This window comes from Carcharodon carcharias, chromosome 7 (assembly GCF_017639515.1).
Source record: "Carcharodon carcharias isolate sCarCar2 chromosome 7, sCarCar2.pri, whole genome shotgun sequence".
Taxonomy (NCBI): domain Eukaryota; kingdom Metazoa; phylum Chordata; class Chondrichthyes; order Lamniformes; family Lamnidae; genus Carcharodon; species Carcharodon carcharias.
In genome coordinates this window covers 14,068,876-14,089,854 of record NC_054473.1, presented here as the reverse complement: position 1 = coordinate 14,089,854, position 20,979 = coordinate 14,068,876, and the positions used below count along the sequence as shown (strand labels likewise).

At 41.6% G+C, this 20,979-nt stretch overlaps 1 protein-coding gene across 1 annotated transcript in view; it reads right to left on the bottom strand.

Annotated features, from left to right (window-relative positions):
- Positions 1-492: 492 nt before the first annotated feature.
- arih2 (ariadne homolog 2 (Drosophila)) overlaps positions 493-20,979 on the bottom strand; it is a 74,090-nt gene continuing 53,603 nt past the window's right edge. The window contains exons 13-15 of the mRNA XM_041191790.1: positions 17,834-17,902; positions 9,581-9,664; positions 493-3,208 (exon numbers count right to left, since the gene is read on the bottom strand). Of these exons, the coding sequence (XP_041047724.1) occupies positions 3,131-3,208; positions 9,581-9,664; positions 17,834-17,902 (231 nt within the window). The 3' untranslated portion in view covers positions 493-3,130. The remainder of the gene's footprint in view (positions 3,209-9,580; positions 9,665-17,833; positions 17,903-20,979) is intronic.

Sequence of the window (20,979 nt, the reverse complement as noted above, 5' to 3'; positions counted from 1 at the left end):
CTCGGGGTTGCTGTGGTTCTTCCGGCAGGAGAACTTGCCACCGCCCCCTCCCCCCTCCTCTATAAATTCACCCACAGAACTCTCAAGTTACTCAAAGATAAAGACAGAAGGCAACAACTGGACAATGAAAAATAAACACAGCCTTGGCTCTCAAACACATCGCTTGGAGGGTCACGAACGGAACTCAAGGTTATCTAATAAGATTTTCGAAAAAGGGGTGGTATAGAACAAGACAAGGTGAGCATTAGATAGTAAAATCGATTGTCATGACTTGTAATTGCACTGCTGAAAAGGGCAGGTGGAAGCAGATTCAATATCAACTTTCAAAAGTGAAATAATAACTGGGAGGTGGAGCAAGTGGAACAAATGTCTACCAATGAGCCAGCACAAGCACAATGGGCAAATGATTACATGCTGGGCCAACACTCATCCACAGGTCAGCATTAACAGCTTGGGCCAGTATTATGAGTGCATCAGTAAAAGTATAAGACATTGAAAGGGTAATGTTTATTTCAAGGTTTCTCAAACAACAGTAACAACTTCAGCTTGAAGAAATCAACTGGGCAACTTGATTTTTTTTAAAAATATATAGCTTATGTCCAATTAATGAGCAGCACATAAAACAGAGTTTTTGGATCACTAATGTTAATAGACTACTAAGTCTAAATGGTTGGTTTTGAAAGGCAGAGTCAAAAAATACTGTTAATTCCTGCACAGTAACCAGCATTCAAAAGTCAATAAACTTTCAGTAGGGTTGCCAATCCTCCAGGATTGCACTGGAGTTTCCAGGAATTAAAGATTAATCTACGGGACACTCTACAAGCAAACCAGGGAGAAAAATCATTAGTGCCTTAAAAAAAAATGAAGGCTTTTTTTTCCTTTTCTTGGAGCACATACACTTTGGTTATAATAAAGAATGGGAAAGGGATGATTTGACAGTCGAGAATCGTCCCATCAGATAATGAACAATCCGTTTGCTTTCTAGCGGAGGTGGGGGGGGTGTGGCAGTGGTAAACTTCATGGGCGATCCGTGGTGGGGTGATTGGAGTCAAAGGCTCATGTGATGAAACCTTCAGGAAATCCTCCAACCTGCGCTGTCAACTGTAATTTACTCAGAACCTTCCTTATTCTAATGCAAGTTTTTATTAAAACGGTTCCCCTTACTCCAGCGCATAACCTGAAATCAAAATGGAAACAGGAAGCAAAAAGGGTTAACTTTAATCTACATGGCTACTAAGTTTGTTCAATGTGAGCTGAGCCATTTGGATAACTTCAGGACTAAGAGGGGAGCAGCTACAAGGTAATAAAAATTCAATCAAGTGGTTTCAATAACACTGCAAACCTTGAGTGTGCACATTAACAAGCTAGAGAAACTACTAACTAATTACACTACACAAAAGAAAAAGACTTGGTTGCATTGCTTCCATTAAAAAAACGGGGTTCCTTGCCATTGGGGAAAATGAGCACAGGGAAGGCAAAACCACAGGTCTGATCCCGAAGCTATTGCATTACCAATCTCCACCTATTTAGAGGAAGAAAAACCATAATCAGAGAGATAGTCATCAACACCATGTAGCAGCTGCTCCAATCCTCAATGGCACTGGTGCCAGTCTCGCAGGTTATGGTGATACGTGGCAGCTCACAGGCAGCTGGAGTCCTCTCTGCCACCAGTACTGGGAGCTAGTTGACTTCTCAGGCATATGGTCAGAGAGGCAGAGGAGGAACATAAATCAAAAAAAATAAAAACACCAAGAGCAAATTCAGCTCAGCTCAGGTGCAGAGCGTGCCCTTCGAGGTGGAAGGAGAAGGGGTCTGGTAAGGTTTCAGACAATGGCAAGCAAGCGGAATTAAATAACTTTTATATCAGTAATGAATGATACAGTGGTTCTATTGCTGCAGAAAGCACAAGTATTTGAAAACATTACAGAAGTTACATAAACTCGCAGCTGCAACATCTGGGAAATAAAAATGATTCACATCATAAATACCCCCAAAAAAAAAAGTTTTCACTCTTATCATTGCGGATCAGAGTGCTGAACGCACTCGAGGTAGCATGACAAATTTGAAACGTACAAAAACGTATTTATTATATATCCCAAAACACAAATGGGACCCCATCTCACCAATAGCAAGTACATCAACTAAATCGTTACAAGAAGTGGGTGGGGACAAAAGCTCAAATCACTATTTTTCTTTTTTTAAAAAAAAATTTAAAACTATTTCAAAAATTGTTTTTTCTTTTTGCAAATTGGATTACGGGGTCACAACAAACTGCTGAGGGTAGCGGGAAGGGGCCGTGCAAGTCAGGTACTTCATGAATCTTTCAAACATTCCTGAACCTCACTGCCTTGCAATGCAGTGCGAGCCAGCTGTTAATCTATTCATAGCAGAGGTAGTAACAGCAGGAACTTGCTTAACGATTGCTTTTCCCTCCCACCCATGACCAGAAACATGGCAGACTTTGTGTGTTCTTCAGAAGGCATTTGGAAGCACCCTACAGTACATGGCACCTCACACAGACAGGTCACCTCCTTCGAATCACTGACACCACCCCACCTAAGTCAGACTGAAAAGAAATTGCTCCCAGACAAAGCTAGCAAATAAAGCACATTAACACAAGATACCAGAAAACCAAATTATTCCCAAATGACTTCTTTCTAAGCAGTCTGCGTTTCCCAGTAATCGCCTAAGCAGAGTGCCTTGGTGCCAGTATGCACTATAATTAGGTTGTGCCACGAATGCCCCAAATAGTTTTGTTCTAGTGAAAAGGTACATAAAAGTCTGTGGGAAGTTGAGCCTTCTGCAATCCTTCCAGTCTCTTATGAAAGTGTTTGTAAAAGCCCAGGCTTCTGAAAAGGTTTAAAGAATCTCCCTTTTCAATGTTAGCGCATATTATTTTCTCTTTAAAAAAAAAGAAATACATCTTTTTTTCTAAAAATAAGTTTAACACTATTGCAGCTCATGAATGGAATCACCCACAAGCATTGCTGACTATTCCAGCAAAAAAAAATGAAAGAAAACCAAAGGAACGGCAGATGAAAAAAAAAAGAAACAAGGAATAAAAACAATATTTCATCTTCTTCCCCAGCCAATGCCTTTTTCAATGTGCCACCACATCCACAGGGCTCCTTTAGTCTGATGTGTCATGAAAATCCTTAAGCAGTGTTCTACGCCTCTGTTCTGCTATATGCATTTGATTCTCCAGATCCTGAAATGCAAAGCAGAAAAAAAAGGGATCAAAGTACAGCCAAACTCCTCCATCGGATGCATAAGACGACAATAAATTTTATTCTTCATTTTTATCCCCCTGGATCTTTTGTTTAAATAGATGGGGAATCAATAAGCTTAGAATTATATGCCATCTTTCGCCTCCTCGGGATGATCCTAACCACTGCTTCTGAAATGTAGTCTGTTCTATCGACAAAGGCGTTAAGACACTTGGCACACTAAGGTCCTACAAATAGCAAATGAGGTTAAGTGACCAATTAGTCTATTTTGGTGACACTGGTTGAGGGATGATGGTTGGCCAGAATATTGGGATAACTCTTGCCTCCTCTTTGAATTTTGGACCAGCTGATCAGGCACTGAAGTTTCACCCTAGATTATGTATTCAAGTCTTGTGCTGGACTTTTCTGATGCTGAGGTGAGCGGGCTATTGATAAAGTGAATGGGGAAAGGGCAAGGCCATGGGACTAGTTAAATCCCCCATGAGATCAAGCAACCGCATAAGCACGATGGGCTGAAAGGCTGATCATCTGAAATTTTTATATTTTGATGAAATGCACCATAGCATTTACAAAGCAATATTGTTGAGTTAAATGAAAGTTAAGGATTTTGGGTTGTATCCTCATGTCTCTTGTTAATTCAAAACTTTACCAATATCTGATAATTCTATTAGAAAGCTATGGTTCTTCAAAACTTACTATTGCGATAATATTGGGGTTGGGTGGAATCACAATACCACCACTGTACTAGAACAGAACAATTACTTCAAAACTCTCCAGAGAAAATAGCAGAGGTAAAAGATACATCTGAAATTGAACTCAAATCTACTTTCAGGTATTCAGGAGAGCACCTAAGGAATTTAGTGTATTATTTAAATCCAAGGATGCAAAATGCCATAAATCTGTGACCTGCTCTTCTCTCACCCTATGTACAAAGAGCTAACCATACCCCAAGCCACCAATTCTAGGGTTTATTTCAGAAACATTTTGATTCTGGAGCGCGACCTCAAACAAAGTGCTGGAGCTTCGGGCCGAAGAAAGGCGATAGAAGCTATCCAATGGGGAGCAGCTGTAGATAGTTAATTAAGGAAACTAGAATAAACTCTTTTTTCTGTACCTGGGCTCAGCTAGTCCCTTTACTCAAAGTGACCCCACACTGCTGTGTGAACTTGAACAGGCTGCTAGACATTGGCGAGTTGAGATAGGTGGGGAAGGGGGCACTCCTTTGCTTTTTCATCCAGTAGGAATTGGTTCCAAGTCTACTACAGGGAAGAAGCCTGCTGTTTGGTCAGTATCAGATGAGTGGTTAAGGTCTATTCTATTCCCAAGTTTTAAAATAGTACAGCAATTTGTGGCAAGATTAATAAAATCTATAAAAGAAAATAAATAATTGAAGTAATTAAGTAATTAATTAAAATACCCAAGGATGACAGGACAGGAGATGTATCATGGCTACAGCATGTGGGAGCTCCTGGATACCAGTGAGATCCAGGGCAAACAGGTCTGCAGTAAAAGTCTGCAGCTTGAGGAGCTTCGGCCCAGAGTCATTGAGCTGGAGGTCAAGCTGCAGACACTGCGACACATCAGACGGGTGGGGTGGGGTTGGGGTCACACCCCTTAAGATAGGGTCTTCTGATTTGGTCAGTGGTCAGGGACAGGAAGGTGTGACTGTAGCTGAGTCGGGTAAGCAGACCCAAAGGGCAGGAGTGTTAGGCTCTGCAATTGTCTAACAGATTTGAGGTTCTTTCAGCTTGTTTGGATGAGTGTGGGGGCTGCAGGGTGGATGAGCTGACTGACCATGGCGCTATGGTACAGGCAGCCATTCAAGTAGCAGGGGGGAGCAAAAAGGAATGTAGTGGTAGAAGGGGACAGTATAGTGAGGGGGATTTACAATGTTCTCTGCTGCAAAGAGGAAGAGTCCAGACCGCTGTGTTGCTTGCCCGGAGTCAGGGTTCAGGAAATTTGCTCAGGGCTGGAGAGGAACTTACAGTAAGAGAGGGAGGATCCAGTTGTAATGATCTATGTAGGTACCAACGACATAGGCAGGTGAGGAAGGAGGTCCTGCACAGTCAGTATGAGGAGCTGGCCACCAAATTAAGCAACAGAACCTTATGTGTGGTAATCTCTGGGTTATTACCTGAGCCGTTTGCAAATTAGCATAGGACAAATAAGATTAGAGAAATGAATGCATGGCTCAAAGACTGGTGTGGAGAATTGGGTTCTGGTTCGTGGGGCACTAGCACCAGTACTGGAGAAAGTGGAGGCTGTACCATTGGGACGTCTACATCTGAACAGTACTGGGGCTGGCGTTTTAGTGAGCTGCTTAACTAGGGAAGCAGTGGGGGCAAGGAATAAAATTTGAGAAGATGTGGTAAATCCAAGAGTAGACACAAGACTAGAGAGAAAGGTACTAATATGGGAAATAATAAACAGACCGTGACAGGAAGGGACAGAGAGTATAAATCTAAGGACTAAACCAGCAGCTAAGACTAGACGTTACAAAAATAATAAAAGGATAAACCTATAGGCTCTGTACCAGAATGCACATAGCATTCAAAATAAAACAGATGAACTGATAACAACAATAGAAATAAATAAGTACGATCTGATAGCCATTACAGAGCCATGGCTGCAGGGTGACAGACTGGGACCTGAATATTGAAGGGTTCATGACATTTAGGAAGAACAGGAAGCTAGGAAAAGGTGGAGGGGTGCTCTGTTAATTAATGATGGTATTAGCACATCAGAGGGGGATGACCTAAGCTCAGAAAACCAGTTCCACACCAGTCTTTGAGCCATGCATTCATTTCTCTAATCTTATTTGTCCTATGCTAATTTGCAAACGGCTCAGGTAATAACCCAGAGATTACCACACATAAGGTTCTGTTGCTTAATTTGGTGGCCAGCTCCTCATACTGACTGTGCAGGACCTCCTTCCTCACCTGCCTATGTCGTTGGTACCTACATAGATCATTACAACTGGATCCTCCCTCTCTTACTGTAAGTTCCTCTCCAGCGGTTTGGGTTGAGGTGAGAAACAATAAAGGTAAGAAGTCACTTGTGGAGTGGTGTACAGGCCCCCTAATTGTAACTACATGGTAGTACAGAGATAATGGGAGCTTGTCAGAAAGGGGACTTTAATCTACAGATGGACTGGAAAAATCAGATGGGCAAAGGTAGCCTGGATGAGGAGTTCATCGAATGTTTTTAGGATAGTTTCTTGGAACATCACATTCTGGAGCCAAAGAGCAGGCTATACTAGATCTTGCATTGTGCAATGAGATAGGATTAATTGATAACCTCAGTGAAGGCATAGGGGGCAGCTATCATAATATGATTGAACTTTACATACAATTTGAGGGAGAGAAGAAAGGGTCCAAGATTAGTATTTTAAACTTAAAGGGGACAATTATGAAGGCATGAAAGCAAAGAAAGCTAAAGTGGACTGGTATATGAGGTTAAGGGATAGGTCAATGGAGATGCACCAGCAGACATTTAAAGGGATATTTCAGAACACAGAATAAATACAGTCCAACGAGAAAGAAAAATTCTAAGGGGAAGACTCGTAGTTAACTAAAAAAATTTAAAGACCATACCAAACTTAAACCATATGATTGCACAAAGACAGGTGGCAGGTCAGAAGATTGGACAGAATATAAAGAACAGCAAAGAATGACAAAAAGATTAAGGAGGAAAAAACTAGAGTACACGAGAAAGCTAGCTAGTGATATAAGATGTATAGTAAATATTTCTATAGATATTTAGATAAAAAAAAGTTAACAGGGTGAGCATGCGTCCTACAGAAAGTGAGTCTGGGGAATTAATAATGGAAAATGAGGAGATGGCAGATGAAATGAACAGGTATTTTGCATCGGTCTTCACTATAGGTGATACAAGTAACATTGCAGAAATATCTGTAGGTCAAGAAATGGAAGGGAGGGAGGAACTCAGGAAAATTACAATCACCAGGGAAGTGGTATTTAGCAAATTGTTGGAGTTGCAGGCTGACAAATCCCCAGCTCCTGATGTACTTCATCCTAGGGTCTTGAAAGAAGTGGTTAGTGAGACAGTTGATGCGTTGGTTTTAATTTTCCAAAATTCCCTACATTCAGGAAAGGTTTCATTAATTTGGAAAATAGCGAAAGTAACTCCTTTAATCAAAAAAAGGGAGACAAGCAGAAAGCAGGAAACTACAGGCAGTTATTTTAACAGCTGTCATGGGGAATATGTTAGAAGCTATTATTAAAGAAATTGTGGAAGGGCACTTGGAAAATTTCAAGGCAATCAGGCAGAGTCAACATGGTTTTGTGAAAGGGAAATCATGTTTAACCAATGTATTGAAGTTATTTGAAAGAATGACATGTGCTGTGGAAAAAGGGGAACTAATGGATGTACTGTACTTAAATATCCAGAAGGCATTTGATAAGTTAATGCAGAAAATAAAAGTTCACATACTGATAACAAATTGGCATGCTTAGAGGATTGGCTAGCTAACAGGAAACACAAAGTAGGCAAAAATGGGTCATTTTCAGGTTGACAAGATATAATGAGTGGTGTGCCACAGGGATCAGTGCTGGGGCCTCAACTTTTTACAATTTATATTAATGACTTGGATGAAGGGACTGAAGGTGCAATCGCTAAATTTGTTGATGACACAAAGACAGGTAGGAAAGTAAGTTGTGAAAAGGACATAAGGAGGCCACAGGGGGACATAGCTAGGTTATGAGAGTGGGCAAAGATCTGGCAAATGGAGTATGATGTGGGCAAATGTGAAAATGTCCATTGTGGCAGGAAGACCGAAAAAGAAGCATATTATCTAAATGGTGAGAGATTGCAGAGCTTTGAGATGCAGAGGGATCTGGGTGTCCTAGTGCGTGAATCACAAAAGGCTAGTTGGCAGATACAGCAAGTAATTAGGAAAGCTAATGGAATTTTACTGTTTATTGCAAGGGAAATAGTAGGGAGGTTATGCTTCAGCTGTACAGGGTATCGGTGAGCCACATCTGCAGTACTGTGTACTTCCTTATTTAAGGAAGGACATAAAGGTGTTAGTAGCAGGTAAGAGAAGGTTTACTAGACTAATACCAGGAATGGGACGGTTGTCTCATGAGGAAAGGTTGGCCAGGCTAGGCTTGCACCTGTTTAGAAGAGTAAGAGGCAACTTGATTAAAACCTTTAAGATCTTGAGGGGTCTTAAAGGGAGAGGGTGCTTCCTCTTGCAGGGGAACCTAGAACTCGGGGACACTGTTTAAAAATAAGGGATTGCCGATTTAATGCAGAGATGAGGAGAATTTGTTTCTCTCAGAGGGTAGTCTTTGGAACTCCCTTCTTCAAAAGGTAGTGGAAGCAGAGTCTTTGAATGTTTTCAAGGCAGAGGTAGATAGATCCTTAATAAACAAGGAGGCAAATGGTTATCAGGGATAGGCAGGAGGTTACAATCAAATCAACCATGATTTTATTAAATGGTGGAGCAGGCTCAAGGAGCCAAGTGGCCTACTCCTGCTCCTAATTCGTACGTTTGTATGATTCTGTTTTCTATGTCTAGAAAGTCTAGAACCAGGGATCATAGCCTCAGGATAAAGGAGTAAGCATTTAGGGCTGAGAAGAGATCTCTTAACTCAAGAAGGTTGTGAGTCTTTGGAATTCTCTACCACAGAAGTCTGTGCATGACTAGTTGTTGAGTATATTCACAGCTGAGATTGACAGATTTTTGGACACCAAGGGAATCAAGGAATATGGGGCTAGATCAGGAAAGTGGAATTGCATGGTCTTTTCTTCTGTGTTTTCAGCTCTAGATAGGTAGAAGAAAATCAGCTATGATCTTATTGAGTGGCAGAAAAGGCTCAAGGGCGCCACTCTGTTCTTATTACTTATGAAATTCTGCACTCGTATAATTTATACTTTGCACACATCGTCTGGTTTTTCTGGGGGAAGAGATAGGGAAGAGGAGTACTACAGATTATACTCCAAGATTTACAGGTTTAGGGAATAAAACTGCACACACTGCACTAAAAGTAGATGGCTAGAACATCTTTGCATGTTACATTTTCTTATTACTTTCAAGTAATATTTGAAAATGTTTGAAGTGCCTGCCCTGGTCCATCATTTACCAGAGAAACCACCTCGTTTCCCATTTTACCTAAACTGCATTTTTCAAAATGTACCAGCCCTGATCAATCCACTTATTTTAAATCACTTCAGTCAATTTCCAGCAGTTTCTGCACAAATCCCACACAGTGGCCACGGCTAGCAATAAATTTCTCATGCTTAAATGTTAAAATAATTATTGCTTTTCTCCATACACACAGATCTGAACAACTGTTAGATGGATGAATTTGCCTCAGTGCACTGCTTACCCCTCTGTCATAACTGTCTGCTCGTTCCACCTTCCAGGACAAGTTTTCAATCTCTGCTTCCAGCTGCGCTTGCTGGTACTCAAACTAGAAAAGAGAATGTTTGAAGTCAGTAAAAACACAAGGCAATCAGTGCAAGAAACAAAAACCAACCCCTTTCTGGGAACTGCAGATTTCATAGAACCATAGGAACTTAACATCACAGGAGGCCATCATTTAGCCCGTTGTGCCTGCGCTAGGTCTTTGAAAGAGCAGTCGTGCTTAGTCCCACATCCACACTTTTTATCCGTGACCCTGTAAGTTCCATATCCTTATGTACCTGGCAAATATCCTTTTAAAATTATTTACGGAATCAGTTTCCACCACTTTTTCAGGTAGAATGCTCCAAACCCTGACAACTCCGGAAAAAATAATTCTCTTCTACCAATTTTTTTTTAAAAAAGACCACCTCTGATTATTGACACACTCTTAGTGAGCCTCCTCAGTACTTTTTCCAAGGTCTTTACCTCTGTCCTGAAGTGTGTTCACAGAAGTTTAATTCACAGAATTGTTATAGCATAGCAGGAGGCCACTTGGCCCATTATGTCTGCACCGGCTCTCTGAATGAGCAACTCACCTGGTGCCATTTCCCCCGCTTTCTCGCTGTAACCCTGCACATTCTTACTTATCAAATAAGTCTAATTCCTTGTTAAATGCTTCAATTGAACCTGCCTCCACCACATATTCAGGCAATGCATTCCAAACCCTAACCCCTTACTTTGTGAAAAAGTTGCTTCTCATATTGCTTTTGCTTCTTTTGCAAATTACTTAAAATCTGTGTCCTCTCATCCTCAATCCTTTCATGAGTGGGTGGTTTCTCTGTCTACTCTGTGCAGACTCCTCAGCATTTTGAATATCTCTATCAAATCTCCTCTCAGTCTTCTTTTCTCCAAGGAAAGCAGTCCTAACTTCTTTAACCTATCTTAATATCTGAAGTTCCAAATCCTTGGAGCCATTCTAGTGAATCTTTTCTGCACACTCTCTAATGACTTCACAGTCTTCCTAAAGTGCAGCACCCAGAACTGGACTCTAGCTGAGGCTGAACCAGTAACTTATACAAATTCAACATAACCTCCTTTCCTTGCTCTTGTACTCTATGTCCCTATTAATAAAGTCCAGGATACTGTATGTTTTATTAACTGCTCTCTCAACCTGCCCTTCACCTCCTATGATTTACGCACATATATACCCAGGTCCCTCTGCTCCTGCACCCCCTTTAAGAGTTGTACCCTTTATTTTATACTGTCTCTCCATGTTCTTCCTAACTAAATGAATCACCTCACTTTTTTTTATTCATTCATGATTCATGGACATTGCTGGCTAGGCCAGCATTTATTGCCCATCTGTAATTGCCTTGAGAAGGTGGTGGTGAGCTGCCTTTTTGAACTGCTGCAGTCCATGTGGTGTAGGTACACCCAAGGTGCTGTTGGAGAGGGAGTTCCAGGATTTTGACACAGTGACAGTGAAGGAACGACGATATATTTCCAAATCAGGATGGTGAGGGGTTGGAGTGGAACTTACAGGTGGTGGTGTTCCCATCTATCTGCTACCCTTGTCCTTCTAGATGGTAGAGATTTTGGGTTTGGAAGGTGCTGTCTCAGGAGCCTTGGTGAGTTCCTTTAGTGCATTTTGTGGATGGTACACACTGCTGCCACTGTGCATCAGTGGTGGAAGGAAAGCCATCTGAGTTAACTGCAGTATTAGACCAAACAGTGAAAATCATGACACATGCAAAATCATGTCCTTTGAAATCATGCTGGTTTACTATTTTGTGTGAAGAGATGGGAACCAAGAACCAGGGTTTGCTCGTGCACACAAGTGCTATGGCTGTCTCAGGGAAAGTTCCTCTCTTGCATTTATAGGCTCCATAACATGCTGAAAAAGTTTTTGGCTCTGCATGAATTGCCACACACAGATTTAATATGTGATGATTCTTGGTGTGCTAAGCTTGCATATCTTTCAGATATCTTCAACCATCCAAATGAACTGAATGTTAAAATGCAGGGGCAAAACAAGAGCATTCCAAATGCCACAGATAAACTTCAAGGCTTTGGATCAAAACTGACCTCGCAAGACCTGCGAGTTGCTATGTCATCAGTTCCTCCCCAGATCAAGAGACTCTGCTCACAGAGGCAGGCTTAGGTGTCACACTGATGTTGTCATTAGGGTGCTGCTTAAAGTATTTCCTTCATTTACGTTTTGCACTGATTCATATATTTTTGGCAGGAAAAGTGGCAAGTGGGTGGACTGAGATGTTCAAGCTGGCATCAGCAAATCCTGCTGGCATAACCATGCTTAACTTCATCTCCACACATCTTGAAACACTACAGGAGAAGTTCGAATACTACTTCCCCTCCACATGTACGAGAGACTTTGACTGGGTACATGATCCATTTAGCACACTTTCTTTTGAATCGTCAAGGAAATTGTCATTAACAAGAGGAATTTGCAGAGCTCAGGGTGGATCGTACATTGAAACTGAAGTTTGCAAAGATGCCTCTGGACACATTTTGGTTGCTTGCAGGACAAGAATATTCATCTATTCAGGTTGCAGGACTCTTACCCACAACCTACCTGTGCAAGTTGGCGCTCTCAACACTGGTTTATGTAAAAAATACAAAAGGAGGGAACGCCTTTCGGTGGAGCAAGACCTGCGAGTTGCTATGTCATCAGTTCCTCCCTGGATCAAGAGCCTCAGCTCACAGAAACAGGCTTAGGTGTCACACTGATGCTGCCAGTCAGATGCTGCTCAAAGTATCAAGCTCATTCATATGTTTTTAATTTCTATATTTTTTAATGAGTGAGAAGAAACAACTTTTTTTTAAATGTTACACGCATGAACTTTCACATCGAGAAATGCAGACTTAAAACTGAAAACAACTGAAATCTTTAATGGGAAAGAAATAAATGTTGTACATTTTCTATTAAAAATTATTGTATTTAACATGCCGCTAGTGATAAGGCTTTCATTGTGAACTGCTTAAACAGATGGTGGCTTGACATGTTTTTAGGAGGTTTCAGAGATAAAAGGCTTTTACTAAATGGCAGTTCAGTTGAAGAAAAGAGGAGTTGTGTCTCAAAACATTTTATAGTATAAAGGTTGGAACCACTGGTCTAGGTCAGTGCATAAATCAGGAAAAGCAAGGGTCCCAACACTGACCCCTGGGGAACTCCATGCCTGCTTTTGTATTCCATGCCTCTATTTATGAAGCTCAAGATTCCATCTGCTTTGCTAACCACACTCTCAATATGCTCTGCCACCTTCAAAGATCGATGCACATGCATCCCCAGGCCCTTCTGTTCCTGCACACTCTTAAGAACGGTGCCAATAAGTCTATATTACCTCTCCCCATTCCTTCTGCCAAAGTGCATCACCTTACACTTCCCTGTAATAAATTCCATCTGCCACTTGTCTTCCCATTCTGTTATCTACCTTTGCCATGTTGCAGGCGATTCGTATCAGTCTCACTGTTTTCCATTCCTCCAAGTTTGGTACCACTGGTAAATTTTGAAATTCTACTCTGTATTCCAAGTTCCATTTAAATATATGAAAAATAGCAGTGGTACTAGCATTGACTGTTGTGGAGCACCTCTGTCTATCAGCCTCCAGTCTGAAAAATAACCAGTTATCACGACTTCTGTCCTCAAGTCAATTTTTTATTCAATTGGACACTGTTCCTCCTATTCCATGAGCCTCAATTTTGTTAACCGACACTTTTATGGGGTACTTTGTTGAATGCTTTCCTGAAGTCCATATAGACAACATCCACCACATTCCCTTCATCAACCTTCTGTTATTTTTTCAAAAATATTCAGTTAGTCAAGCATGATACACCTTTTACAAATCTGTGCTATCCTTAGTTAACTCAAACGTCTCCTTCTTAATCGCAAACTTAAGATATGGGAGCAGGACTTGGAGAAAAGGTCATTTTCTTCACTGCAGCCTTCAACACTAAGCCATGTTCCACATCTGCAAAGAATACCATGAATAGAACAGGGAAAAGTAAGTCTATTAAGTGTGATATGGCTTTGTACAGAATGTGTTCAATTGTACCCAAAAGAGACTCTTAACTAATGAATTATGGCTCCTTCGTCACCACATCCTGCCCTGTGAAAAATGAATGCCCCTTGTCTATAGCAGCACTGAACTAACAGCACACAGACAGAAGGTATCAGCAAGCCAACCAATACAGCACCAGGTGGAAGGAAACAATTCAGCGTTCAATCAGCATATCGCTCATCAGACCTACCGGGGTTACATTTTCTCAAATTAAATAACCTGAAACGGGGACAGAAACTCTGAGGATGCAGCTACAAAATTCACAAGCCCAGTGAGATTAGAAGAACGTTAGCTTCGCATCCAAGGTAGTGACATGCGTTACCAGCAAATGTCCATCTGGATCAACTGATGCCTTTAAAAATCAAAGGCTCCAAGCGATTGGAAGATTGTGCTAGTGGGAGGGTGCATGCGAGGGGGGGTAGGAGAGAGGCTGTGCACAAGAGGAAAACAGCACATTAGGAAGGGTGGGAAAAGGGTAATGATCAGCCATTGTCTGGCTAAATGGCAAAGCAGGCTTGAGGCCAAATAGCCCTAGTACTGCTCTTATTTCTTATGTAACGGGATGTTGGGTATGTGATAAAGAGTGGGAAGGAGGTCACAACATGGGTGGGGTGGGGAGGGGGGGGGGGGGGGGGGGGGGGGGGGGGGGGTGGGGCATGTAAAAGTCACAAAAGGCTGAATGACTGACAGAATTCTAACAGTAAAAGTTTGACTCATCTCAGTTAGGGAAGGAATTAAGATTTTAGGGATAGGCAGGAAGAGGAGTTATTTTCTGGATCAAAAGGCTATGTTAGCGAAATGACCTACTCTTTTTCCAATACAAAAGCAAAATGCTGCAGATGTTGGAGATCTGAAATAAAAACAGCAATTTCTGGAAAAACTCAGCAGGTCTGGCAGCATCTGTGGAGAGAGAAACAAAGTTAACATTTCGAACCCAATATGACTTCAGGACTGAAGAGAGGTGAAAATGGGATAGGTTTTATGCTGTTGAAAAAGGGGGTAGAGTCAGTGGAAGCAAAAGGGATAGGTTAGAGGGCAGGGGAACAGTAAAGGAACAAAGCATTGGTCCAGAGTAGGTGTTAATAGCAGAATAAAGGTCAACGTTGTCAGGAAGCAAAACATGAGAACAAAATTTGGACAGGTACTAGGGGGAAAAAAGTACAAAACTGAGGATAAAGTTCATGGTCTGAAATTGTTGAATTCAATATTGAGTCTGGAAGGCTGTAAAGTCCCTTAATGGAAGATGAGGTGCTGTTCCTCAAGCTTGCATTGGGCTTCACTGGAACATCATAGCAGGCCGGATACAAACGTGAACATGAGAGCAAGGTGGTGAATTGAAATGGAAAGCGTCTGGAAGGTCAGGGTCATACTTGCGAACTGAACGGGGATATTCTGCAAAGCGGTTACAAAGTCTGCGTTTGGTTTCCCCAATGTATAGGAGACGGCATAGTGAGCAGTGATTATATTAAGTAAATTGAAAGAAAGGCTTCAACTTGAAGGAGTGTCTGGGGCCTTGGAAATTGAGCAGGGAGGAGGTAAACAGGCAGGAGTTACAAATCCTGCAATTGCATGGAAGGTGCTGCGGGAAGGGAATGAGGTGTTGGGGGTGATAGAGGAATGGACCAGGGTGTCATGGTGGACACGGTTCCTTTGGAATGCTGACAGGGGAGGGGAAGGGAAGATGTGTTTGGTGATGGCATCATGCTGGAGTTGGCGAAAATTGTGGAGGATAATCCTCTGAATGCAGAAGCTGGTGGAGTGGAAAGTGAGGACAAGGGCAAGCCGATTATGGTCTTTGTGGGGGGGACAGAAGTGCAGGAAATGGTTTGGACACGGTCGAGGGCCCTGTCAACCACAGTGGTGGCGGAGTGTGGGGCAGGGAAATCCCAACATGTCGGAAGCACCTTGTGGAAGGTAGCATCATCAGAACAGATGTTAGAGACGGAGAAACTGGGAGAATGTAATGGAGCCTTTACAGGAAGCAGGGGTCAAGGTAGCTGTGGGAGTCAGTAGGCTTGTAACAAAATAAAATACAGAAAATGCTGGAGAAACTCAGCAGGTCTGACAGCATCTGTGGGGAGAGAAACAGAATTAACATTGAGTCCACATGAACTCTTCAGAGCTGAAGAGTCATACGGACTTGAAACGTTAGCTCAGTTCCTCTCTCCACAGATGCTGACAGACCTGCTGAGTTTTTCCAGCATATTCTGATTTTATTCCTGATTTCCAGCATCCACAGTATTTTGCTTTTATCATAGGCTTGTAAGAATATTAGTAGACAGGCTATCCCTACAAATGGAGACAGAGAAGTCAAGGGAAGGGAAGGAAAGAGTCAGAGGTGGACTACATGAAAGTGAGAAGGATGGAAATTGGTGGCAAAATTGGTTCAACTTCTCCAGTTCCAGACAAGCAGGAAGCAGCACCAGTACAATCTGTACCAAAAAAATGAGTTGTGGGAGAGAGCCTGAATAGGACTGGAACAAGGAATGCTCCACATACTCCCATGCACACTTCACTAAGACAGCTCAGTGAATGCAGCACCTAGATTTTTGTTCTATGACTGTGCTCTTGGTCCTGCTGCCAAGATAAAATATGTTTCATTAACTTTATAGGGCAAAATGTTATGAACATAACACTACAATTCCGTAGTAAAAAAAGAAATATGCTGTGCCTGTTGGAAGCCTGAAACAGAAAATGATAGAAAAACTCAGCAGAATCACAGAATTGTTACAGCGCGTAGGCCATTCGGCCCATCGTTTCTGCAGCAGCTCTCCAAATGAGCAATTCCCCTCGTGCCATTACCCCACCTTCTCCCCATAACCCTGCACATTCTTCCTTTTCAGGTAACATTCTAATTTCCTTCTGAACGTCTCAATTGAACCTGCCTCCATCGCTCTCAGGCAGCGCATTCTGGACCTTAACCACCGGCTGCATGAAAAAGCTTTCCTCATGTTGCCTTTGCTTCTTTTGCCGATTACTTTAAATCTGTGCCATCTCGTTCTTGATCCTTTCACGAGTGGGACCAGTCTCTCCCTGTCCAGATCCCTCATAATTTTGAATACCTCATCAAATCTCCTCTCAGCCTTCTCTTCTCCAAAGATAATACTCCCAACTTTTCTAAGCTATCTTAACAATTCTATGATTCTGAGATCAGGTATCATCTACAGAGAGAGAAACAACATATAAAAAATATGAATTAGGAACAAGAGTAGGCCATTCAGCTCGAGCCGGTTCTGCCATTCAATAAGATCATGGCTGATCTGATTGTGGTCTCTCCACCTTCCCACCTACCCCAGATACCCTTTGACTCGTTTGTTAGTCAAGAATCTATCTACCTCTGCCTTAAAAATATTCAATGATCCTGCTTCCACCGCTTTCTGGGGAAGAGAGAGAGTTCCAAAGACACTCAACCCTCAGCACAAATACGAACATTTTGACAAAAGGTCATCAATCTGCAACACAAACTGTTTTTACTCTCTCCACAGATGCTGCCTGACCTACTGAGTACTTCCAGCATTTTCTGTTTATACTACAATTCTGTACTTTGATAGTCTTTTTTTAAACTCATGCACGGCTGTAACCAATCACAGATATATGGCTTTTCTTTTCAATAAAACCAAAATACATTGGATGCTGGAGAGCTGAAATAAAAACAGAAAGTGCAGTAGAAACTCAGCAGGTCTGGTGACAACTGTGGCGAGAGAAACAGAGTTAACATTTCGGGTCCAACAAAACTTCTTCAGACTGTTCCAAAGAAGAGTCATACAGGACTTGAAATGTTAATTCTGTTTCTCTCTCCAAAGATGCTGCCAGACCTGCTGAGTTTTTTTCAGCACTTTCAGGCATATCTTTTTATTTGTTCTTGGGGTTTGAGCTTGTTGGCAAGGCATTTATTGCCCATTCCTAATTGCCCTTGAAAAGGTGGCAGTGAGATATCTTCTCGAACTGCTGCAGTCCATATGGTATCGGTACACCCGCAATGCTGTTAGGAAGGACTAAAAATGTCTTACCTCAAAACAGGATGCAGCAAATCAATGAGACAGTTTTTGGAATGCATCCAAAACTGCAAAGGGCCTGTGCTCCACACTGAATTGCTAAATAACATTTTGAACAGAGAGGACAGCACGATTCAGAATGTGTCTGTTCAAAGCTCTTACCAGTTTCTTCCTAGGCCCAGATTCCATATAGTATGCATATGGATATGTATACTGCAAAGTGTAACGACACTACAGGAAGGAAAAGAAAAAAATTACTGTAGAAGGTGCACCTTAAAAGGCTATTTCAATTGAATTTCAGGAAAAAACAGTAAGTTACTTTAGGTGGGAAGGGAATGGAGGAGAAAAAGAGAAAGTGAAATAACGTATTTCTCTCAGAGTATCATTGGTGTTGGTGTGTTAGACAGAAGGGATACTTCTCTTTAAAATGCTACGATTCCAAGTTCAATTAATATCCCCAGAGAATGCCTATAAGTGAACTGTCCTTAAGCAGGTGTGCGAATAAAGCCCTGTAACATTAATTTTCTTTTCAACAAAGCTCATCACTGTGAGCGCTTACCTTTCCAGGCCAATTCCTTTGCCATAAATGAGTGGCCCGGCTTATAACCTGACTGGTCAGCATTAGGAGGCTGCTGGTGGCGACAGCCAAACTTCCACAAGCAGTCTCTAAAAATGGGATGTACATAATTGTTCAAATCAGGGGACAAAACAGCTCAAGATGAGTTTCAACAATAAACTTACTGCTGTCATGACTGCTGCTGGGTGGATATAATAAAATAAGCCAAATAATGTTCTTCAGCCACAATTACCTTGCAAAGACGGATGAGGAAGGTTATTCAGTTCATACATCCCAAAAGATGGGTTAGTCCCTTTTCCCCCAAGATCACAGCATCCAGATAGTCCTTAAATGGACGAACAGTCCAAGGCTCCTTCCTCTAGAAAAGAGACTGAGGACTCACCTGAACTGAACTGACCTGAGAGAGGTTTTTAAGATTGTGAAATGTTTCATTAAGGTAAACACAGAGAAGACATTTCACTTGTCAGCAACACTAGAACTAGGTGGCATAATTATAAGATAGTGACTAATTAATCCAATTAAAGCAACTTCTTTATCCAGAGGGTGGTTAGATTGTAGAATTCGCTACCATAGGAAGTAGCTTAGGCAAGTAGACCAGGTGGAAGTTATATAAATATAGGAGAAAGAAAGGAATAGAAAGATATATTAGTGGGATTAGACTAAGAGGAGTGGGAGGGGGATCTTGTGCAACATAAATACTGGCACAGCCTGTTGGCCTAACAACATGTTTCTATGCTGCAAATACTTCATACCATTGTAGTTGACCTTCCACCAGGAAGTCAGTGATCACTTGTAGTGTGAAAAGTTTGAACACTCAAGGATAAAGCCAATAAAGACCCTCATTCTTTATTAAATCTCAATTAACTGCAAAGTGATACTCCACAATGTAACAGTGAAACCACACAAATGATTCTATATTTTCAGAGTTTCTAACGTATTCATACTGATCAATGTACATGGCCTCCTGTTCAGACGCTGATACAAATATTAATATCATTGTCTCAGTTTATCCAAGGCTCTTACTCTTCTATATCATAAAAACAATGGCAAGCACATGATTGTTCCCAATCATCAGAGGCAGACTTGTCAGCAAGGTCAACCAACAGTTCATGATTGCAAGTAGTAGAATCAAAATGTGCTCTAGATACAATTCAGTGAAGGTCAAGCTCAGTTTAGCAAATTCAATCTCTGACAAAAAGTTTAGCCTGTATCTATTTTAAGGTCAATTTCCTCACTGAGCCCCCGTTGCTCTCTCTCGATGAATGACAGACATGGATTTAATCCAGCATTCTACACAAGCTGCGCTCCTGATGCAAGGAATAGCCAGACACACAAGACACATTGACAGTAGACTGGGAGGGGAGTCAACTCCAAAGTTCCTGGTTGCACACCTCTCACTGGCTGCTTCAGAAAGGCTCTGGGAATTTAAAATCAGCACATCCAGTCAGACAGGATGGTGCAGAAAACTCACAAAAGGAAAGAGGGAGAATACATTTGGAAACAAAGCTATATTCGCAACAGAAAGACTTCTGCCATTCTTTGCACAGCAGATCAAAATTCCAGGAGTAGGAATTCTATTTTTACAAGGAGATATAGAAGTTATCAAATATAGTTATTGACATAAGACATAGTTAGTTGCACTTCAAGTGTTAAAGACATGCAAATTTGTCACTTTTAAAAAGTAATGGGCAAAGAAAGACACCACAAGACTAGTCATTTTCTGCTAGTTTTTTCTGATCTTGTGGTGTAGGCTGAGAAGTTACCCACCAATCCTTTAAGAAATTGTTTCAGCAATCTTAAATAACCGTACACTGATTTCAGCCTCTACACAGGACTATGTAACTGACCACCAGATGCACATCAACAGCAATCAGATCTGCAGCCTTAAAGGGACAAGAATTACAGACAGCTTTGGCAAAGTAGCACAATAATCAATTCACTAGTTAAATGGTATAATGGTTCCTATCCTTGTAGACCAGAGTACCCTCTGATCCAGCATGGCAGATCCACGAGCAAACTAAAATTACTTTTTGCTGACTGAACGAGCAAAAGATCCCGTCACATATGTTCAGAACCACATCTTGGAAGATCTCTAACTAGTCACATTTTATTCTCACTACTAGAGGGATGACGTGGATTCGGTGGGTGGGTGTGAGGTTGCAGCCAGCTGGAACTGTTGTGGATGTGCTCATTAAAAATAAACGAACGGCTGCAAAGCATCGTCAACAAATATGAAAGTTAAAACTGCCAAGTCACAGAGGTTTCAACAGTTAAAGATTACAAACCAACCACAATTACATCAGTCTTCCCAAAACAGATGACATACAATGGCTTCCTCGCCTCCTTCTACCTCCTATGACAAGAATATGGAGTAACACCAGCTGTAATTCTTTTAAACACGGTACAGGTCAATGTCCTAAAAATAAAAAATAAAAATTCCTCCTCCAACCATTTTATTTTGTTGCACAGCCCAGGTTCACAGAAGTGCTCCAATGTTTTCTCTCTCCCACCCACTCAAAGTTCCCCGTCTCCTCCCCTGGACTCAGTGGCTTTAGATAGTAAATATCAGCAAGCTATGTAGCCATGGGTACTACAGCCAGGCTTGATTCTGTCCATGCCCAAAGCCCACACATACTTTCCATTAGGAATAACTGGAAGTAAGCAGGACATGCCCATTATCATCTCTGCACAGCAAAGGAAAGTCCAAACCAACCAATCGTAGCAATAAGTA